Source organism: Lathamus discolor, chromosome 5 (genome assembly GCF_037157495.1).
Source record: "Lathamus discolor isolate bLatDis1 chromosome 5, bLatDis1.hap1, whole genome shotgun sequence".
Lineage (NCBI taxonomy): Eukaryota > Metazoa > Chordata > Aves > Psittaciformes > Psittacidae > Lathamus > Lathamus discolor.
Genome location: NC_088888.1, coordinates 59,428,496 through 59,453,132, shown reverse-complemented (window position 1 = coordinate 59,453,132; position 24,637 = coordinate 59,428,496). Strand labels below are relative to the sequence as shown.

General features: G+C 38.0%; 1 protein-coding gene across 2 annotated transcripts in view; it reads right to left on the bottom strand.

Moving 5' to 3' along the window:
• FRK (fyn related Src family tyrosine kinase) overlaps positions 1-24,637 on the bottom strand; it is a 52,386-nt gene that overhangs the window by 12,646 nt on the left and 15,103 nt on the right. For both annotated transcript variants that reach the window (XM_065681037.1, XM_065681036.1), the window contains exons 2-4: positions 17,162-17,283; positions 8,848-9,011; positions 8,049-8,217 (exon numbers count right to left, since the gene is read on the bottom strand). In XM_065681037.1, the coding sequence (XP_065537109.1) occupies positions 8,049-8,217; positions 8,848-9,011; positions 17,162-17,283 (455 nt within the window). The remainder of the gene's footprint in view (positions 1-8,048; positions 8,218-8,847; positions 9,012-17,161; positions 17,284-24,637) is intronic.

Genomic DNA, 24,637 nt, shown 5'->3' with positions numbered 1-24,637 from the left:
CAGGCTATACCCATTTCTTTTTGTCACTGTCGTAGGAAAGTGGTGGCCTGCATGAAAAGCAAATGACTCATATCTGGTCTGGATAAAACAGAGATTAGGACAGTCAGGTGGAAAAAAACAGATCTGCAGTACTAATGCTATGACCTTTCCCTGTTTAAAACAGCACTAATCCTTACTGCTCTGTTTGAACTTTACACCAATCTTAGGTTTTGAAATAAAACACTAGGGTTGTGTTTATAGAGTTTGGACTCACCTTAGTACTGATTTAATACTGTGGGCCATTTGCTTACTCTTTATAAAATATATTCATTTGTCATGGAAATCACCCTAAAGTCTATAAAGAAGATGTGTGGTATGAAGTATTCTGCCTCTAAAGGTAAATGCATAAGCATGACAAGTGATTTAACATCAGTGCCAAAATTAGACAAGTTGATCCTAAAAAGGATAAAGTTTATACTAACTTGGGGTCTACCAAATAACCTGCCCTCCTCTATGGATCATTATACAGGATTTCTTCACACCACAGAAAATGACAGTCTGATTTGTTCCCATCATCAAAGTTTGCCTAGAAGGAATCTCTCAGTTTAATCATGCTATAAACTTCTTCCAATAACTGAAACCAAGCAACATGTTTTTCACATATGACGACTTCCAGTAAGTTTTTCAGGAGGGAAGTATTCTATTATCCAAATAACAGCAAATCCTTCTTTACTTTGTAGAAGTAATTGATTATAATAATGATAACCAGTGACAAAGATCACTTAGTATTTCCTGCATATTTTAAAGAGCCTGTGTAACCTCCAGTTTTATTTTGTTCATATCTTTAAATAGCACAAGTAGCAGACAGTGACCAAAACCCCCCCAGAGCCCTGTAGCTCTTATGCTGTAGTTTAGAAGTTGATTGGATGCTAACTGGAAAAAAGTGTCTTTATCAGTGTTTTGACTAAGATTAGTTTTTAGCAACTAGATAAGCAAAGTAGAAACTGCTTCTAAACCCAAGCAAACATGATTGATTGTTACAAACAATAGATAAAGCCTGTCACAATAGCGCCAAAGAAGTTCCAATGCATTTCTTTGAGGAAGTTTATATAAGTGAAATACGTAAAATATATGCCACATGGAGTTTCAGATAACTGGGCTTTTTTCCTTAGTTTGTAGTTGAATTACTTGTGGTTTTGATGAAGTACATTTTCAGCAGTAAGTGGTAAACAGTATCAAGAGCAGATTACTGTAAGTAAAAACCACCTGATCAAAAACCAACTAGTTAACAGGAGCCTCTACTGAAACAAGAAGTATCCATTGCAGAAGACACCAGTTTATGAGTAGAATGATGAATACCTGAAAAAAAATAAGATTTTGACAATTTGGTTTTTGAATGAAAAATGTTTTTGTAAATGTTAGAGTCCTTAAGAATAAAATGTTGGAATTTGTTTCTTTGATGTGCTCTATGGTGCACTGTTTTGCCAGAAATCACCTCTACTTTAAGCCTGCTTAAAGCAGGTGTTCCAGTTCTGATGACTTTCTTTCTGAAAATACTTTTTTCCAGTACTTAGAAAACTTCACAGTATAAGATAAAGACTCATAATGTGGAAATGAATTAGAGAGGTCAGCCATTTTCCAGCTTCCACTGGCCTAAAGGTAAGTGGCCCTTAAATATTTAACAAACGCCTCCCAAGACCCTTTTTTTGCAACTTTCAATAAACTTTCCCAAATGACTTCAAACTACCCTTGTCCTTCAGAGCAACCTTGCCTTCTGAATAAGTTTATTCAGACTGAATTAATGTACGGAGTACACTGAGCATATATTGTGATCTTCTGAATAAGATTATGTGCAATAAACAAATAAAACATTAAAAAGACCAAGTTTCTGGTAACACAAGAGACTGAATGTAAATGATTCACATTAACAGGAGAATATCTCAGGTATCTAACAATCCCCAAGCAGCTTTCTCACCATACAGTAGTGAAATTACAACTTAGTGTAAGGTTAGGTACTGAACTAAATGGAATAAAAGAGTTTCTTTTTTCAGGGAAACTGGGAGGCTTTCCTGAGTACAGATCATTTTACACTGCGTATGCACTAAAGAGATGACATATTGAAGAACTGCAAATATTATTAAAGCCTCCACTGACAGCACCAACCCAGAGACTATTTTGGGAAAGCCTCCTGAAAAAAAAAAAAAAAATCATGCAGTTTTCATGCAAAGAGAGAAGACTGGGAGATGCTTTACAATGTGGTAATGACAAATGCATCTGTCAACTTGAATAGGCATAAGGAACTTTCTCAGATAGGATTAATTGGTGATGATAGATGACTGCTTTACATGCTGACAGTTGGAGAAGCAAGCTACTCTAGACAATAGGTTCTAGAGAATCCATCACACTCAGCACAGGACAAAGTGCAAATCCCTGCTGCAATGATTTCCACTTAAATAGAAAAAATAATGTCACAGTGAGGAAATAAAAACAGAAATGTGAAATGACATGTTCAGGGACCTACAGCAAGACAGTGACGTGCAAAGCCAAGAACAGAAATAGCAATTTTTCTATTTTTCTATCTGCTGATCCCTACACCTCTTTGATGACTGTGGGTCAACAACTTAAAAGTCAGAGATGTTCCTTAAGGCGAAGATGTTCTTGTGTCTTGTTTTCTTCATTCACACATCCGTCACTATGTTTTTGCTGGTAAAATATCACAAATGTCTCCAAAGTGGAATCAAACACCAGTGAACAAAAAGAATGAGGCATCATATTACTACTGCTTTTTCATGTAATCACTGTAAACAACAGATTGCAATAAGGAGAGGTTACAGCCAAACACGGACTGAATTTTGAGAATTTCATTTGAGAATGGCAGGGAATATCAGTTATTGTAATTGTGGTGAAGGCACAAGGGGTGGGCTGTGTCTAAATTGTCCATTTTGGTGCTGTGATAATATTATTTTGATTTTGGTGTGGAGAATTCTTTTTGCTGATGTGAGAGAAGTTTGTGAAGTTAGTGTGATCAGTGTAGATTTTCATGAACATTCTTAAATACGTGATTCACCGAGGTGGGGTTGTAATGTATTGGGTTTGCACAGCAAGGTTTTGGTAGAGGTGGGGCTAGAGGGGTGGCTTCTGTGAAAAACTGACAGAAGCTTCCACCATGTCCAATAAAGCCAATGCCAGCCAGCTCCAAGATGGACTCACTGCTGGCCAAGGCTGAGCCAATCAGTGCAATGGTGGCAGCTCTGGGATAACATATTTAAGAGATTAAAAAAAAAAACCAAACCAAAAACACCTGCACCATACAAACTGCAGCTGGAGAGAGAAGTGAGAGTATGTGAGAGCAACAGCCCTGCAAGACAGCAGGGTCAGTGCAGAAAGAGGGCAGGACGTGCTCCAGGCACCAGAGCAGAGATTCCCCTGCAGCCCGTGGTGCAGACCGTGGTGAGGCAGCTGTGCCCCTGCAGCCCATGGAGGTCCATGGGGGAGCAGATCTCCACCTGCAGCCCATGGAGGACCCCACACTGGAGCAGGGCGATGCCTGAAGGAGGATGTGACTCCATGGGAAGCCCATGCTGGAGAGGGCTCCTGGCAGGACCTGTGGCCTCATGGAGAGAGGAGCCCATACTGCAGCAGGCTTGATGCAGGACTTGTGACCCTGTGGGGGACTCACACTGGAGTAGAAGGACTGCACCCATGGAAGGGACACATGCTGGAGCAGCCTTTTCCTGAAGAACTGCACCCATGGAAGGGACCCACGCTGGAGCAGCCTGTTTGTGAAGGACTACATGCCATAGAAGGGAGCAGATCATGAAGAACTGGAGCTCGTGGGAAGGACTCACATTGGAGAAGTTCATGGGGGACTGTCTCCGTGGGAAGGACCCCATCCTGAAGAAGGGAAAGAGTGTGAGGAGCTGTCCCCATGAGAAGGAAGAAGCAGCAGAGACAATGTGTGGTGAACTGACCACAGCCCCTTTCCCCATCCTCCTGTACTACTGTGGAGCAGAAGCTAAAGAATTCAGGAGTAAAGTTAAGCCTGTGGAGAAAGGTGGGGGAAGGTGTTTTTAAGATTTAGTTCTTATTTCTCTTTATCCTATTCTGATTTCATTTGTAATAATTAAATTGATTTTTCCAGATCAAGTATGTTTTGCCTGTGACAGTAATTGGTGAGTGATCTCTCCTTGTTCTTATCTTGACCCATAAGCCTTTTGTAATATTTTCTCTCCCCTGTCTGGCCAAGGAGAGGAGCGACAGAGCAGCTTTGGTGGGCACCTGGCATCCAGCCAGGGTCAACCCACTACACCGAAAGACTCTAGTTTTCTTGTGATTCTTCTTGCAAGATTAATTGAAATCGTGCATAAATACAATGATCTCAGACTAATCATTCTCATGTTCTGAAGTCTCCATAATCCACTACTGGCTCTTGATGGAAGTCTCCAAAGAGTCAGGGGAGGGAAATTGGTCTTGGATAAATAGATTTCATCTTCTGATATTCTTGATAGTGAAGTATTGAACATTCTGTTTAGAGATGGACAACAAATTGCGAGCAGAAACAGGAACGTGTCAAAAAAAAGACTGTTCATTAAATTGAAAAACATGTCTGTTTGAGTTCTTTCCCCTTCAAAATTTCCCTTACAATCCATAAGGACCGTGCCTGGAGCCGTTGTCCATAGCCAGCAGACTGCAGACCCCAAACACTGAAGCTGCTTAAACTAGGTACTCCCTAATCACAAAGGCAGGTGGTGTCACCCCACCAGGTTCATCAGAAGACATTTTCTGTGTCCTCCTTAGGAACCAAATCCTTCTGCAGTTCCTGGTCAGAGGGTTCCAAGGCTGACCGCTTTAAAACCTCATAGGCTCCACCAGCTCGACATTTTCCTCAGTTTTATTATGTTTGTAAATTCTGTGGAACTGCAGAACACTGCTGGTAGCTGAATTTTCCTCCTCCAACTGTAGGCCATTATTCTGGTGCCTAGACCTGAGTTAGTCACCCAGACTTTACAATCAACGGAAAGAAACATGCTTTAGTAACATGTAATTCTCCCATTATAATGTACATTTCTAATCTATAGTTTGATTTACCTGATGTGTGTTTATTTATTCCCACTAATTATTAAAAAAGCCTGACATATAGTAGATGCCTAAAAATAGGGAAAATGTAACTAATATGCTACTCCTCAATGTTTCAGAAAGAAAGACTTGTGAAATTTCCAGTTTGTGTGCAATATGTGAAAAATTGGCTCTTGCTTCAAATTGGAATGGAAACAGATTTCTGAATACCCTAATTATTCACAAGTCAGGAATCACACATTTGCATCAAGTGAGAACTGGCTCTGGAAAAAATCCATCACAAGAATTCTGGAAGTTTAATTTTTCCTACACGTTGGAAGGTCTTGTACCTAAACACAATCACTTTATGCCTTTTAGCAGCAATAGCTAAATTAGTGTAAGCCTAGAAAAACTGCTTGAAAAATAGGAATACCATATAACAAGAAATTATATTTAGCCTTTCTAAAGACAATTGAAAGTTGGTCTAACTCGCTCTGTATATACACCCAGAACAACAAGAAAAAATAATGCATACATGGAAGCTTTTATTTTATCACAAGTAGCCATAACAAGAGTCAAAGAGAAGACATTGGGTAAATCCAGATGAGAAATTAGGCCCACATTCTTACAGATGTAGTGATATACCATTGATAGAAACTGTCAAAGACAGCAGAGGTAACGTCTCTTTGTGCCTCCACCTCAGGACTTGAAGACTTCTACTTGTTATATAGCCAAGAACAAGCTGTGTTTTGATTAAATATAAATACTCTATCTCAGCAGAAGGATGAAGTGAAATGACATAAACCTGCAAAGTATTCAGACTATACATGATACAGGACAGATGCACACTGCAAAATAATGCTCAACAGAAAAACTCAAAATAGCCAAAACCACTTCTGTTCTTCAAGGCTATAAATCTGTGATGTAATGGTTTCACTCTGTTCTTCTGTATTGTTTGCTATCTGATTACCTTACTTGATTAACCTGCTCCAACTTGGTAAAGAGAGCATGGTTCCATGTTGCAATTTCTATTGAGGTAAAGCCATTTTAATAGAACCCTGTCTATCTCAGTTCCCAGTATTTGACAGAATACTCTGTTTATGACATTCCTCTGTTGCTCTGGTGACTTTCTTCTTCCAGCAGGTCTATACTGTAAAGCATCTTAGCAAAAAGATTTTGATTTAAAATACACTCCTTACTCCCCCAGTGTAAAGATTTAGATCTTTGAGCCAAGCAACAGGACATGGTCATTTTACAGTGTGTTACACTTGAAGCCTGAAATGTCACCTATGTGAATACTGGAAGCTTCAATCATCAACATGTAACACATTCCTTGGTTACTCATAGAATCATAGAATAGAATCATAGAATCATACAACTACTGTTTTGCATTCACTATCATCTTTATATTATGATGAATAAAATTGTCAAACCTAGCCTCTGCTGTAATTTTATTAGTATCAAACTAAGCATTCACTTAGATTAGGGTGAGGGTATTTAATTATTGAAATGTTATTGCTCATGAGTAACAATGAGAACAAGCTATGCAAAACCAGTGTGCTAACTGATTACAGTAAGGCACTCCAAGTGGTGAAAAACTTTGCGTAGAAGAGGATAATTCCCTAGAGAAGTGTACTACAAGGTTAAATGCTTCCTTGTGAGACTGTTCGAACTGGATTTGTAGAATGAGATAGTTCACAAAGTACAGTGAGAAGAGATTCAGTATCACCTATCCAATTTATCAAGATGTTTTTAATAATAAAAGTCTTCATTCTAAGCACCACTAAATGCAATGTGCTAGCTATTTCCTTATCACAGTATTGGATCACAAACACTGCGATCCAAGCATCACATCCAGGTGGAGCTTGTATCTTCCCTAACTTAATATAACGTACTGTGAAATCAATAAGACTGTTGACCTTAACAGGAGTCAGATTAGAGTAAAAAAAAAAAAAGAGATGGAAAAAGTATTGATTAAACAACCCTTTTTCCCAGCTGAACTATGATACTACAAAAAGTACCACAGTAGAAGAGGTTTCTCAGTCTCAGCAGTTTCTCTAATTTCAGTTAAACAGAAAAAAAAAAAAAAGAAAGTACCTTTTTTTGCTTTTGATTTGCAAATCCCCAAACACAAAAATAACCTGATACAAGACAGTCCTAAACCACATGCTTAAATTCCTCCCTGTTCAGGAGACCATTCAAGCAGAGCTCAGGCATATTGTTGTTATTCCGAATCAAAGATCTGAATCTGTTCTGCTTCCTGAAACATGATCATTAATGCCCAGCACAAGCTTTTTCAATTAACTGCAGCTCATTATATTATCTCTTTTTAAAAAACACATATATCATCCAGGCTACCATTCTTACTGTTGTGGTTTAAACAGCAACGCTTATCTATGTGGTTCTTGCCATCTGCTGGCAGGTATTTAATGTTGTCAATTTAGAATGCACAAATTACTTGAAGTAAATGAAAAATAATTAAGAAAAATGTTAAAAGTTGTATTAGTAACAAGCCTATATTATATGCAAATATTGGGTATTAAAAACTTTGAGAAATTGTAATTGATCAATATTAACATTAAAGCACTTCTTAAATACAAACTGAACATAGTATATATTCTATATTACCAAAGGAATCATTCTAATATAGCATCTAAGTCAGTAGAAGAAATTCTGCGGATGACAAACCAGCAGTAAATTGATGAAATTAAGTCATTCAATTCCATACAAGCGAGATCATACAAAAGAGATGTCCTTGCTGGGGTTGCTTTTTTATGTAATATAGGTGTTGAATGATTTCAGTTCATATGGAAATACAAAACTGTACAAAATTTTAATCCAAAATGCCAAAAAAATATCTGTATCTTGAGCTGTACTAACCTTCATGTTTAAGTGCATGGATTTTAAGAATGGTTGCATATACAAAAAGGCTGTCTGTTCAGTAGCATTTTAAAAATAAAGGAGCACCCTTGTTAGTATTTCACATTATTAGCATTTAAGAGTAATTCACATACCTGGTTTTAGTGTTTTGATTGCCACGGGGGTGGTATTATTCCACAGTCCTTCCCATACCTCACCAAACTGGCCAGATCCTAATTTTTTCAAAAAATTCAGAGATTTTCGGTCTATCTCCCACTGATCAACAGTTTTATATGACAAATCAAAAGTAGCGGGAATTTGTACCTGGCAAGGGAAAGTAAATAATACAGTAATTGATACTTCTAATATTTTTTCAACAGTATATACAAGTCATTGTTAACTATGTCATGTAAAGTCATAACTGATATAAATAATGTTTCCTTATAGTACACACATGTGATAAAGTGAGCTGAGAACATAAAATACAGCCCAAATCCTGGGTATTTTTTTGTGAGAAATAGGAAATACTCCAAAGAGAATACTCCGCCATTAAAAGAAAAAATGAGGAAGCATCCCTCTAGCAAGCTTTTTGAACAGTGGCGTATTGCTTGCCTGAACCTTGTGGTTTTGTCTCTGTAATTACTTATGGACAGCTAGAGTTATGATGTTGGAGATTTCATCTCCATATACACTTATATAAAGGTATTCATAAATCATGATTTGGTATATTTTCTCCTACGCTACATGACAGTTTGTCCAAAACACCATAGTGTTTTATTATTAACATGTCAGCTTCAAGAATGAAAGAGTAGCACTACCCAAAACTTTCTGAAAATAAGCAGATCATCAGCATTTTGAACTGGCAGAAGCAGACATGGGGTTAACACCTTCCGTCTGATCTCTGATGAGTTATTTTGCAAAAAATGCATTGCACAGTGCAGCACGCACTCTTACCTTTGGGCATGGCTTTCCAAGCACGACGCAGAGGCCATCACTGTTCTTACTATAATAGTCAACGAACTCATTCAGAGTTTTGAAAGTTTTCCTTCTGCTTAGGAAAAAGCCTCCTTCATCCAGCTTTCTGATCCTGTAGTGCTTTACAGACACACCATCAAAAACTAAGAAAATTTAAACATATTAAGTTTCCAGGAATTATAGCAGTGGTACAATATAGCCTATGGCCAAAGCATCATAAGGTTCCTAAATATATTTATGAGGACCTTAAAATAATTTATTTTAGTTTCAAAGTTGACACCTAGAAAAATATCCTTCAAACTAAAGTTCTCAGTTTAGATACCCTAACATACCTAGCCTACAAGTCTTTAGCTGTTCAAGTTTGGAGATTCTTGCTTGCAACATGAGAATTTGCACAAAAATATATAAATACATCTTCTATGTGGCAGCTCATACTTTCCATCATTTAGGACAGCAAAACCAGCCAGAGGCATCTAATTCACAGTAATTATTTAATCAGTTTTTAATATTTCATTTGTCAGTGTTAACATTCTAAATAGCAGCTGCTGGGCCGGCAGGCATTTTACAGCAAACAGATACAACCTCCACATGGCCATGATTCTCTGAAAAGCACTCACATCTTCCATTGGTTTTACTGCATTTTGTGCATGTTTGGAATATGTAAAAACCAGGCCAATAATGCTCTGTTCCAAGTAGCTGGTGACTTTCTTTGCCTTGAAATGTGTTTTATTCTGTTTTTTCCTAATCAAAAAGACTTTGTTCTCCTCACCCTCTGCAGGTTATTTGCACACATTTCATTACACCCAAAGTGTCCTCCCCTGTGACTGTGTGAGCATTGTTTAGATGTGTCAGAAAGAAGGCTGGATTACTGCATGCTTCGTGTAGACCCGGACCAGCAAAGACCAGAGACAGATAAACAAAAAAATGGACTGTCATTCATCTAATGCATTATTTAAGGAATACTAAGCTTGTAATAGCCACTTCTGATGTCTCCATCATATATGACTTTAAGTAACAGTGCTGAAAGCAGAGTGCATGCAACCCAGGGAGTACTCAAGACAATCCATTGGGGTGGGGAAAAAAGTATTTTTGTACCATTAATAAATAAGATAAAATAAATACTTAAAAATGCTGTTTATTTCATCTTTATCTCATCCTTTTTGTGTGTGTATGTTCTATAATGTACATAATCTATCAGTACAGTAGCACATGTATATAACTTACAAATAAATAAATGAACATATAATGAGGGTTAAGACCAAAAATCTTTTTATTGACAGGGGTGCACAATTAAAAAAGCTTGGAGACCACTAGCTTAAAGATCTCCTTTATTAAAAGAATATCAGTAGTAGCAGTGGTGGCTGAGCATCAACAGAGAGGACAGTTCTGAAGAGCTGGAAGAAGAGTTTATTGCTGATGCATGACACTGCATGACTGAGACATCACTGTCCATTTCCAATGGGCAATGGGGATTTTATGCTACATACTGAAGGGTAAAGTATTTAGATACTACTAATGTCATGTCTGTTAACTCTAATATTAATAATGAACAATGAATAATGATAAGTAGTGTGATAAATTTTCTGCATCTCAAACAGAAGATACATGCATCAGGAGAAAGAGGTTTTTGGATCCTAGGAATTGCAGGTGGAAAACCAGTTAGAGCTCAAGGAATGGTAGGAAGCTGTAGTGAGATTAAGTGAGATGAGTATTTGAAGGTGTGGAGGGGTATTTTTGTCACCTGTTAGAGCTGGTGTGGAAGCAAGGTGAAGGGAAACAACCTGCTTAATCAGGTTGGTGACCAGTGAGACTGAGAATTGACCGAAAAAGGCAAATGGGAATCATTTAGTGAGCTTGGGGAATAGTTTAGAAGGAGAAACACTGGAGTGGGACTAAATGTGAAGCACCTAATTTTGGTAAAAGACAAGTAGCAATAGGTAAAAAAAAAGTGAGAAAAATCAGAGTGGTCTCCCAGCCTGCATTTAAACCAATAAGGTAGATGCAGAAAGAGCTCTCAAAGGAAGGAGGTTGCCTCAGTTGCCATCCTGGTTCTCATCACCAAATATTACACCTTTGCAATAGACCAGGTGGCTCCTTTCACACCCATCAGTTTGGGAGATTACCATTGTCCGGTTCTCAAGCCCCTTGCACAAGACAGAAGTCTGAAAAGCAAAAGGGAGGCATAGGGAAAAGGCCTTCTGCTCTTTACCTGCAGTATGTATTTCAGTAGCCAAAATTCCAGCAAACATATTCAATTTGGTAATGTTGACCAGGGGGGACTCTTGGTTAAATAATTGAATAGAAAATTAAAATATTTTTCAATCATAAAAGCAGCCTCAGCATGGTACATTTGAAATGCTAATTATAAAAAAGCCCAGTATTGTTATTGTTCTCCTCTGGACATATTAGAACTGATAGATCTTTGACACAGGCAACACTCCATGAAGTTTGGCAATCATTTTTATTATAGTAAGAGATACAGCAGACAGCTATATATCTTATGTAGAAAAAAATCGAGAAAATTATTGGCTGCATGCAATTAACAAAGACGACATAAATTATAATTTGTTGTCGTGGTTTAAACCCAACCACAAACCTCTTTTGCTCACTCCCCCCCTTCTTGCCCTCCCCCTGCTTCTGGAGGGACGGAGAGAAGAATTGAAAAGAATGCAACTCCCACAGGTTGAGATAAGAACAGTTTAGTAACTAAGGTATAACATAGATCACTACTGCTACCACCAATAATAATAATGATAAAGGAAATAACAAGAGGAAAGAATACACCACCTTAACACCAGCCGACCAATAACTCGCCCCACTCCCCCCAGCCGAGCACCGACCGATACCTCGTCCAACGCTCCAGTCCCTCTACCCCTTCCGGGTCACTCTAAGTTACATCCTGGGCATGACGTGCTGTGGTATGGAATACCTCTTTGGTCAGTTTGGGTCAGGTGTCCTGTCTCTGCTTCCTCCCGGCCTCCCCTCCTCCCTGGCAGAGCATGAGGCTCAGAAAGTCCTTGGCCACACCAAACATTCGAGCAGCAACTGAAAACATCGGCGTTATCACCACTGTTCCAAGGCCAAAAGATCAAAGCACAGCACTGTACTAGCTCCTAAGAAGGAGAAAACTGACTGCTGCTGCTCAAACCAGGACATTTGTCTTTTAGCTGATTAAGTTACAAAGGAAAAACTCTCCTTCCTTAAGTACTATCATGTCAGATCAAGCATTTTCCTAGTGTACTGCACGATTGTCACCCCAGACCACCAGAGGGCATAAAGGAGCTGCTGAAAATATTGGGGGATTTTATATTTGCCACAGGTAGTATTTTTAGAGACCCAAGACCTTGCAATTTTGCATGAGAACCAGAAGCTCGAATATTTGTTCATATAACTCCAGAGTATAATCACATCACACCTTTCAAATTCAATTTCTTTTTAATTTAACATCCATAATTAATATATTTTAATTATAAAATGCATGTATATTTTTGTGATGTATCATTTAGAAATGGGGCTGAAGCAAAATGAAGGAAAGGGTAATTCAGTAACAACAGGCTGAAAGTATAATGACTTTTCCAAAGTTCACAGGAAAATGCATCTGACCAAAAGAATTGCTATTTATGATGCATTGAATAAAAGGCCAGCAGGATGACTGTCAATCCAGTCTCAGTTGTATATCACCAGCAACAGCAGTATGACTACCTACTTAATTTATTAGCAGCATTATAATCATTATTTGTGAAGCAGCTAATGTTAATGCAAGAGCTGATTTGAAGGAAGTGCTTTAATTTCTTAAATGAGCCTTGCTTAGTCTTACAACTGGCAGTCTCCAGGTCAGGCGGTGATGTGTGTAGAGAAGCTGGAGGGAATTTCTGCACTAATACTTCTTGTGATAAGCAGCTAAGATTAGTGCTGTATTTGGTAGGGGGTTGTTTACTTCTATTTCAGGGCTGATTCTGGCTGTACAAATCCTGCATTGTACACTTGCAGCACTGTATCATGGTGTGCCTCCTCTTACCAACACAATACAGAGTACGTGTCACTCAGAGAAGTGCCTTCAGTCTACCCTACATCCATGCCAAACTGCTGAATAGGACAGGGTCACAATTTCAGATTCACACAACTGGAGAGCAGCTGGGTTTGAAGCCTGAAGTGCTTTTCTCCTCAACTTGTCCTTCCCAAAAGAATCACAGCTCCCTATTAGATTTCTTCATGGTTTCAGTCTAACAGAAACATTCTCATCTCCCTGCTTCCCATCTTCATAAGGCTGGGCCATGCAGAAGTAGGTTTTGCCACCCCAAAAATGAGAATAAATGATTTACCACTCCCTCCCCAGAGCAGCAAAATTTATAGTGGCATCAGCAGCATTCACATCTTCAATCCTGGGGGCAACGAGGCACCATTACCACCAGTGTTCTAGCACTTCTCCTGTCGGCAGTCCTCTGCTGCACTGGCAGTGCAGCACTGCCAACAGGAGCTGTGTTTGTTCTCCGTGCCAAGTGGATGTGGGAAGAGGGTGGCTTCTGAAATCACTCTCACCAGCACAGAACCCATACAGGGGCTGATCCAAAATCATTCTCCTTCTATGGCCATGATTTTGCCACTCCTACCAGTCTGTTTCCTTAAACAACAACCTACTCTTCCCTGTGCTGAAACCCAGTCTGGCCTAGAGAAAACCATAAATTCTTTTTAAAGAGCATGGAAAAAAAATGGAAGAAAACATAAAACATTTACATTGTCATTTGATGCAATCGGTCTTTCAGATACCATTATTCAGTGAGGGGGGAAGTAGAGAGCCTCCTGCTATCATTGGCAATGACACTCAATTAAGCTGAGCACATCTAAATTATGGCTTTTAATTAAAAAGAGGCAATGTCTAAGATGGCACCAACATGTTTAAAATTTAATACATTTCACACCAGATGCTGGAGTCATCAACATAAAAATCTGTCGACAACATGTGCATTTTTAAAATGGGAAAACCTATTTTTAAAATGTCAAACACATTAAAATTATAGCAACACATCTCAGTGCCCTGTCTGGTTTGATGAGCTTCCCATTTAACCATTCACAGATGAGGAAAATCTCTCTGAACATGACTTTTTGTTTTTAATTTAAATAGTCATTTATCATGTAAATCTTAAAAACTGTGAGTTTTCCCATCAAGTCAAGATAGAAGTGAAAAATGTCAGTTTAGTGAAAGGTAGTGTTTATTTATTTTCCTTTTCTTTTTTCTTTTTTTTTTTTTTTCCCCTAAGGAGATCCATTTGTCTCCTTCATCAACATTAAGTTTCTAATACATTGCACATGTTGGTATGAAATCCAGCTTGAAAACCATAAAATCAGTTTATGGGTGCTTTGGTAAAAATCTCTCTTCCTTTTCAACTTCCTTTCGTTCTTATGTTTATCACACCTAAATGTTAGGCTGGACAGAGAATTATGATATTTTCTTACATACCTTAATTCTGAAAACCCAGTTGTCACTCTTCTAGCCATTATCATCTACTGTGGAATTAAACCAAAACAGCAGTAGAAGGTAAAGCAAATGCAACCAGTCCTACAGAGGATGAGAATTTTGGGGTCTATTCTTTCTGCACTGAAAAAATTTGAAACATAAATTAGGGACACAAAATTTCCAAAATATCAGGCTTTGACTTCTCCCCTGCTGGCATATCAGCTGTGATGGAGATAGAAGCCATCCAAAAGCGTTGAAAATAAATAGTTCTGAACCAACATTCCTCAAGAAAACACTGCTTTTCTGCCTCAGCTTTGAGTGTCTCATAACTCCTTCCGGTGGAACAAAGAGGAGAAAGTCACAAAACTGCCTTCTCCATAGCATCTGGTGGACTAAACAATCTTTCTTCCAATTAATACTCCCCACAGTACAATGTACTTCATCATTCGCTTTAGAATGAACTAGCTCTCACAAAAGTAAACATAAGTAATGAGATTATGGACATACAATGTCCAGACCATTATGCATACTGCTAGGTTGGAAGCAAAAACTTTGCACAACACAGATGCCATTCACTCAAGCCTATTCAGTGAGCAGCAAATAATATTTAGCTCTTCAGGATGAAGTAGCATGTTGAGGCTAAATTACATTCAAGTTTAGGAAGCTGCTAAAAGATCTAGCAGCACTGGTAAATCATGTCATTAATACTCACTGTCTACAGACTGCTTCAGAGTTTATTCTCTTTCTCTGCCTAAAAGCACAGATGTTTAATAAATCTGAGATGACACATATATACATGCTTACATGCTCAGAGGACAGGCCATGTTTATGTACGAAGGAGGGCTGGCTCCTGGAGCTGGAGCCTTGCCCCCACATATATTATGTTTTTCAGCACCATTCTTCACTTCATTCATCAAAAAAAACCAGCATGCAAGAAATCCACATTGATGGTTTGATATCTTGCTGTTTTCAGCAATCATCAAATCTCCTGTTCCTGGATCAGCTTATATGAATCCTGAAAAATGTTTACCACAAGCTTTTATAATTGAATCAAATACACTGAAGCAGATAGACTGTAGTTTCTACCCTCAATTGGTAAGGAAAAAATTAAACAGCAGCGTCAAAGGGTAACCTCATCCTACCACAAAAGCTGGCCTAATATTTATTTTCATTCTCTTGGATTTTTCTCGGCAGCACATCAGAGTTTACATAAAGTACTGCTGCCTTCCTGTTACAGAATTAGTCAGGATGCAGGGTAAAGAATTAAGATTTTGTATCTTTTTTTAGAAGGCTACAGTTGGAGAATAATAAAAAGAATAACTCTCAGCATTAAGCAGATAATACAAGCCTACCTATCCTTCCCTGCGTAATGCCACACTGTTATTGATCTAGCCCAGTCCTTGAATGAAATCCTTGGAAAAACAATTGAAGCTGAAGCCATGCAAGACAGGGGTAAGTTGGCATATAGAGGAAAAGCATTTTAAAAGGTCTGCAGCTATAATACAGTCTTTGGGTAAAAGTGTGCACCACAGGGGTCAGTTCTGTCACAGTTCGGGAGCAGTCTGATTCCTTGTCAATGTTAACTCTCCTATAAGTGCTTTTGGGCAAGAACAAACTTCTTGGAGGGCAAGCTGAAGATTATGGAATGAAATCTCCCAGAACTGTAAATATCATATTTATTCCATAAACTTCCTTACATTTCACTCCACAAGCAGCATACATTTCTTTGTCTTGACTATAAAAACCAATCCTCCTATTACCACAAGACATTAGGGGTACATACCATTTTCATATGATTTGCAGAAGAAACCAAGAATGTGTCAAAAGTTCATTAAGCTGCTTAATGTGATTCTGTAACTGCCAGAAGGTGACTCACATATAAACATCCAGGCAGAAAAGGAGTCAATACAAAAGAATCTGGTTATGCACAAGATGCCTCTCATTTTACTGACATAATTCTACACAACAGCTTACTGTTCATTCACAAACATCAAGAGTCTTTACTGATGTCAGGAATTGTATAAGTAGAGCACATTAGGAAGTTTAAGCATATAGCTTTGTTATTTCAGGGATAATATAATTATCTTTACTCACACCTGTATGCCACGTTTGATAGAAAAAGTTCACAGTGAAAAAACCCAGCAATCAATCACATTTGCTATCTAAAAAGACAAATATCTATGACATGAAAAAGATGACATGTCATCTTTTTGTGAATAAATACAATTATTAGCAAATAAGTGCCCTTATTTGATAGCCTTTTGGATTCAAAGAAAGGACTTATAAATTTCAATATCCATCATCATCATAAGTCTAACTTTCTACTGATGTTTACAAGTAGCTTTTCAATGAAATATGATATTCTTAAGTACAGTTTTGAAGATCTTCCTATCATTTTTCCACTGAAAACAAATAAATATAAACCGAAGGGCATGCTCTAGCAGAAATCTCATTTTCTTTAACTGCAGATATTTGCCAACGTGGTTAGTTTTTATTTTGTGTACTAATCAGAACAGTAGCATACAACTGTAATGTATTTTTTGGCATTTTAATCATGAAAATAGTTTCTATTTTAAGGCAGCTGGCATACTCGAAGTACTAAGCATGAGAAAGTTAATTTCTGTTCTGAGCATATTAATAGAAAAAAAGCCTATAAATATGCTAGTAAAAACTCAAATTACTCTTGCCAAGTTTTCTGTATATACCTCCGGGGAAAGAAATATTATTATGAACTTAATTTCATTTTCATGCACAGAGTTTATCATTCTCAAAAATGAAAAAGTCCGGATCACCTGGGAAATTTTTAAACATTGCTTAAGAGGAAAAACTAGAACATACCTGAAAGTGAGTATTCGCCTTTTAGACTTTCACTTTCTCGGATTAGGAAGGCTCCTGCCTGGTTTCCAGGACTTGACAGCTGTCTCTCGGCATCTGCTCGTTTGATTGGGCCAAAAAACCATCTGAACAAATAAAAAACATTAATTTTACCCGTCAGTGAAACATACTAGAAAAAAAAAAATTACTTTTATAAACGTGCTGCATATTTACTAGAAGATAATCTGTGCTATGTTAATTAAATTTCAGTAGCATGGGGGAAAAAAGCCAACAAGAACTACACAACCAATTTAAAGCTAGAAAACATTGCTTACACGTTTGAGTGAAATCTGGATTTTACTGCTGATGGAAGGCCCTACTGATTTCAAGGGAACAAGAAACGATGGACTGGTCTTGTCCCAGGAAAAATTCACCAAGAAATTATGCCAAAGTTACTGTGGCAGAAATTGGTGCTAAGTCCGTTGATGTCACTTGAGCTATGTAGAGGTGCAGGTATATACTAACGTCCCGATATCTTAAAAGTCAAAAATTCCCTAAAGCTGCAGAAAGGGCTCTCAGGCTCGAACATATAAACCACCCTGCAGCCTTCCCCATTCCACTGCCACATTGATACGTCAAATGAGTTACTGGCAATTTTTCAGCTCTGCTGATGTTAGACAAACAAAACTAGTATGTCCCTCAAATCACGGTAAACATCTCAACATCCATGTTCTGTGAAAATCTGTTCCTATCTATACTTTTTAAAACATATTTTTCCTCTTTCACAAAGCCTTGTAGTTCACAAGAACACATTTAAGTAAGACCTTTAGTTTGCTCCTTTTAAGGTACTATTTAGCATTTTTGCTGCTTTGTGCTGAGTGTAAATTAAATGAAAATAAGACTGAGATGATTCAGCATTTTCAACTGGGGCAGCATTCAGATTCCATCTAGCAAACCCACAAAGCTCTTTCCAAGATTATCTCCACCCCTTATTTGAAGCAAATGGTGATAAATTGTGATCAGAAATGTTCCATATACTCACAGGACAACTCCTTTTAAATTAATCACAGCTAAATCTATTATGCAAACTTTTAAGATAAATCAATGTATCACACCACACGTAAGTTGCCTATTCAATTAACTACTTGACTTGTCAACTGTTAGTGGAAAGTATGAAAGGAGTCATCAACAAAAACTACTTCAGTATCTGCAGGGCTTGTAATCATCAAGTGGAATAGAGGAAATAAATGAGAATGTTGGGTGACACCTTGGCTGAGCAAGCATGAGGAATGAAAAATGAGTTTGTATGAATAAAGAGGAAATACAGAGGCAAATACAGACGGCGCCAACCTACATTGAATATGCTGTGTTAACAAAAGAAAATGAAACCCAGATATTCCAGGCTGCATTCCTGTCCTCTGACTTGAAGAAGATTTGGATAAAATGGGCCTTGATATGTATTTGGCAAGCAGAGGAATCTCATTAGAAAGCCAAAATGTGTTAGTAATAATTTTAATTAGTGAAATATGCTCTTTAATTCAACTAATGACTTAAATTAATTCATTAATTAGACTGAAGAAAACTACGCAATCAATATTCAAATCCTTAACTGAGGTTCTGGTCAAAGGAATGAGAGGACAAAGTACAAGTTCAACCCTATACAAGTCCCAAAGAAAATTTACCTGCCCTAAACAGTGAATTAGAATCTTTCTGAAATATCTAAATGCACCTGCTCTGAGAAGAACACCTGAAAACTAACAAACTACACGATCTGAAAAAAAATTGAACTGACATTTTTCTCCTTGAACTAGAAGATCTAACTTAGCAATATCCAAAGTGACTGATTCTCATAAGAGTGTATTAGAAGAGGTGTTTAATTTTATGCCTCCTTTCTTCACAGGTTAAGAGTATAGAACCCTTTCAAAAGGACTTCATTTTGTACCAAAGCCAAAAAAGCTTCCAAAGCGTTGTTAGCGAGGTTGAATTTTATGTTCAGGATAGTCACACGTATAGTCTTTACATGGCCCAGTATTTGTATATACACTGATAGTGTAGTAACTCAAGTCACCAAAGCTGAAAACATGAGCAGTAATACAGTGTGGGCAACATGAGGAAATTGTTGGTTTATCTGGGAAAAAATAGTATCACACCTGAGTGTGTAAAGCCTTGTTTACAGTATAGACTACGATTTTGGAGAAAAAGACATAAGTACTTATTATATTTAGGCATATGTATCTTTTCCTTTGACTTCAAAATATTTCAAATTATATGTTTATGTTTATTAGTTTGGGAAAACTTTATTTACATTAATATGAATTTACTATTAAAGATTATATGGAGGATATGTAATATGTTGGTTCTGACTCCAGGTAAACTTAGCAGTTAAAAGATTCTGGCCTGCAAAAGAAGATAATTAGAGCAACAGTATTTGAGAAGTTAAGTGTAACTGAAGCAATTATTATGGAGAGTGAAAAGTGGAAGCATATTGTGTATTACCTCATTTGCCTGACTTTATATGATCTGATTAAAATGATTCAGAAAAATACAAGGAAAATTACTTTTAATAGCTAGCATTTGAATATGGGATTCTTAGTTCAAAGTCATTGGGTTTGCAATAGTAATCATACAGTACCAAAAGCAATAACAGTTGTGAAAAATAACCCCTTAACCTCAAAGCAAATAATTTAATTTGATTTAACTTTTTTTAACAGAACCACTTCTGAATTTAAAATACTATTTTCATTATAAATGGAAGTTTAAATTCCTTTTATAAAGCGTGAAGGGCTTATTTCAATTTCTAGTGACTGAACTTATGCTTCAAAAGGCTTAATATTTTACTTCATCCGAAAGTGTGTTTCTTAGAGGGGAAAGTACTCCAAAGAGTAATAATGAATCAAAGTAATTGTTCACCATGAGATATTGTTCTGTGAAATACAAAGGTCAGACCAAAACAACACCCAATCCTTGGCAAATCTGTTTATGTTTTATAGCTCAAAGACAGATGAAGGTTTTGAAAAGCAGAACTAAAACTTCAAGCACGATGCATTGCACAAATTATTTAACCAGCTCTTTCTCTGACTTTAGTGTGCTATATTGGTACTAGACAGCTCAGGAGACGGTTGAGTTAGCAGTTCACTCAGTTTCACTCTGAACCTCAGCTTGCAACCAGATCACTCTGGGTCACAACTGTCAATGCAGGATCAGTAGATTACCAGCTATGCCACAAATGAGGGCATTCAGACTTGGGTATAAATCTCCATTTCTAGCAGAAGCTGTCTGATTAGCACAGTAATGGTGCTCTTCTGTCAGTGGGACCAAGGAACATTGCTTTCTTGGCCAGCACTGCATCCAACATCCCAGCTCCCTTTTCAGGGTAGGATGCCAGATAGGCTTTTGGGGACTGTCTCAGCAGCTTTCCTCAAAATCCCTGGTTTCCAAACTATTCATTGGTCTCAGAAATCCCTTCAGTAAAAATTCCACCCTACCTCTAGGTCAGTTCTGGTCACCATATATGGGAGGACTTTGAGGACAGAAAAGACTGTATTCATGCAGCTGCATAACAAACACAGTCTTTACTTGGTACAGATGATGCCCCTGCTTTTTGTCTTCCTCTGCCTTGTTATATAAAAATCTGCTACAATAAACAAAAAAAAACCCAAACAGACAAACAAAAAAAGGTACTTCTTCTTATAATGGAAAGAAATGGCAGGAAAGTAGAAGAGGAGTAACACAGGTCAAGGGTTATCATATGCCACATAGCCACGGACAGAATCACTAAGCAAAGGGAGGCAAAGTTCTGCAATGCTATACCACTGGAAAAGTTTCCAGTGTCTGGCAACATGCCTAGAAGAAGATGAAACCCCAGTGGAAAAATAAAAAAAAAAAAAAGCCACAAATAACCCCATCCAAAAAAGAGTGCAAAATTAGTTTGATTCCCTGTGTTCCCTCCCACTAATGCAATATCCCTTTCTGACCGTATCAGTGCAAGGCACTTATTCAAGGCAGACGCTGATGATTTAACAGAAGATCTCAACTAATCTGGGAACTACAGGCTCTTTTTCTCTCCTGAAAGTAACTCTATCCAGCACTCAAAGTTAAACCCAAACAAAAGGATTCCCAGCCATAGTCCAGAAGAAAAAGCTTTCAGGGGAAGCACTGCGTTTTGGGGGATTTTTCTGCAGCATACCAAGGAAGTGATGGAATCACAGTCCCTGAAGTGTTAAAAAACTTTGTAGATTCGGTTTAGTGGTGGTCTTGCCACTCCTGGGGTAATGGTTGGACTTGATCTTAATGTTTTTTTACAACCTAGTTGATTCTATGATTGTTTGGACAACCCTTTTAAAGCTTCCCCTCCACTCACTACACTGGACGTCTATGTTTCTTCTCTCCTAAATCCATAACACTCTAACTCCTGACTATAATGCAAGGTTCTTGCTGAGCTCTAGCCAAAGCTCACCAGTCATTGTCCAGACAAAACACTTCTTGGGAGACAAGCCTTTTCTGGGGCAGACCCTTCCAGCTTTATTCAAACTGAAGCTCCAGCGTTTGTCACCCTTCTAGTCCTAAATCCGTGCCCTAACATTAATACTAGACCTGGTTTGAGCCTTAGCCTGCAAGCTGCTTTTTGTAGCTTTCATCTTCCTTGGGCAGCCCCTCAGCCGCCATAAGTCACACTGGAACACCAGTATTCATCTCTCTCCTAATCCTAACTCTAAGCGTGGGCTGAACCTGCATGGGCAGGGGGATTGGAACTAGATGATCTTTAAGGTCCCTTCCAACCTAAACCATTCTATGAAACAGGTTATCTGGCCCTCCAGAAGGTTAACAGGAGTGTGTTGACTGTGCTTGCTGTACTAGGCTATGAGGAGAAGATTTCTTTGACTGAGAAGAACAAAACATTACTACAATTCAAGCAAATAGTCTCGGATGAGGACAATGAAAAATAGGTACTATGTGTAATGAAACCAAATATATCCCAGTTTCTTCTGGAATGAGAAAGCTTGTGCAATAGCTAAAACAGATAAAGAAAAGCATCAGTATATAAGGTTTATATTTTAAATGTCTCAAAATCAACAGTCATAGAAAGCTGTAGCTCCGAAGTCAAGAAGTCCAAAGTTAGGAGATGAGAATATTAATATTGCTTTCATGGCATCAACTCAGCCATTTTCAGGAATGTCCAGTATGATACCATCTTTAATTACATGGCCACATCCAGTGCTTCCTACAGTGTTAATATGAATGCTGATCACTGAATAGTTAGCCTGTATTTTGTTTTGTCATAGCATAGATATTTATTTACTGTACATTGTTTAGTCTCTGTTCTCAATACAAGTTATAAAATTACATGAATGACTAATTTCCTAACAGCCTCTATTATAGTGTTCACAACTACAATATCTGAATGCCTTATGAACATTCATTAAATTCTTTTTGTGGCACTTCTGCTTATAAAATGCTTTACAGTGTAGAAGCTTCACAGAAAGGGACTAAGGCAATAAGACATTATTATACTACATTATTATAGCATTTTCTACTAATTTTGGATGTCCAGTTGGAAATGCCAAGGGCCTACCTTTCATGGAATTTAGCATTGTGCAGTAGGTAGTAGTTTTTTCAGAGAGCAACGGCTGCTAGCTTCTGCACCACAGAGGACAAGGAGAGATGCATGGAAAGCTAGAGACAGAAGAAGAGAGACAGGGAGATCCTCCAGGATCTCACTCAATTATGTTCATCATATGACCATCATGTGATCACTGCCCTTACTCAGCACATGGAAACCTGAACAGGCTTGCATGCTCCACTCTTCACAGCCGTCATCCATGCAGGACAAAGAGTGTTGCTGAGCCAGCTTTTGGTCCATGCCAGGTTTGCAGTCCGCTGTGGGTAAACAGTAGCACAGGAGCAGGGACAGAAGTTTACCAAGGGTGCCATCAGCATGTCCTCTGTGCTGAGAGGAAGGCTCCAAGCACTTACTGGGTTTTCCCAAAATATCAAATATATAGAATATAAAGAAAAAGAAAAAAAAAAAAAGGAAGAAAAAGAAAAAAAGAGGAAAAAGAAAGAGAGAAAATAGTCAAACCCAACCAAACAAAACAACACACCAGAAAAAAAAACACACCATAAAACCATAAAAAACTGTACTCAGGCTAAACAATGAAGATGAAAAGTTGCAAAATGTTCCTTTCATGAGTATTTTCAAAAACACAAGCCTTCCCAGAGATGGCACATGAATCTACATCATGAAAGGTCCAGGATTCCTCTAGGTTTCACAGACTTTCACTGGCCAGAGGCTGGAAAATCAAAGATTTGTTTTCAGGCCCTTTGGAAACTGAACCCTTCCTCTTTAATTCTCTCTACAGGCCTCCCTGGGATTGTTTTAATGCTGTCTCTCATTGTCATTCATTATCAGATACTGAAGGACGGACAAGGACAAAATTTAAGAGGAAGGAATTCGAAACTAGTGATAAAGGAATTCATAGGATACCGCAGGAGGGAGGGAGAAAACAGGATAGCAAAAATTCAGAGCAGAGAGGACTGTAGCATATTATCAAATGGATGGAAGGAGAGAAGGGAGGAAGTCAGAGCTAACAGGCAACAATGAAGAGAAAACAAATGCAAGACAAAACTGAGGACTGCATTTATTGCCCAAGGGCTATAACCTGCTGCTGCCAGAGCTGCTGCACCTGCTCAGCAAATGCTGGTTATCCTGCTCCCACAGGGCATGTGTCTCTGGCAGCAATTTCAGTCCTACTTGGGTAAAAAATTTCACAGAATATCTCTTGAATCAATTTCCCAGATTAACTCTCACTGTAAGGATTGTTCTCTACGTACCTTTTCCCTTTCTCTTAGTTCACCACACCACTCATGTTTATGCTTGCCAAGAGAACACTTTAACATTCATTTTTTCATCATACATTTACTTACTAGAGGTCACTGCTAAATGTACTGGTTTAAACCTTGCTCACAGAAGTGCAATCATCAACAAATGAGTCAGATTTAAGTCTTTTACAAGATGCTTAGGTAATAAGAACATTCTGTATCTACATAAGTAAATTAGTTATAATCTTAACACACTGCAGAAAGTACTTGACTTGGACAATAACTGAAATACTAAATCATTTACAATGTACATGTGTAGTGACAGAGCTCAGTTCTGATTACTTATTTACGATAATCAGAAACTAGTTTCCTCCAACTGAAACTAGAAATTCAGGTTTTCAGGGGTGGTTATGTAGGGCAGCACACTTAAGCTTTCGCAACTACAGTGAATTTGCTTCCTACGTAAAGACCTGAGTCATGCATATGGGTCTGATCCTTGTTGTTGAATAACTTATCACGAACTAAAATGAAGACTACCTGCATGCTTTCTGTATGGGACATGGAGCTTCTGAGTCTTTTCACAGCAGTGGATGGAATAAGCCTGGGGTTTTTCCACATGGGTAAACATAGAACATATTAATAGCTGTGAAAAACTGAAGGTTCATTTCTACACTGTGTAAG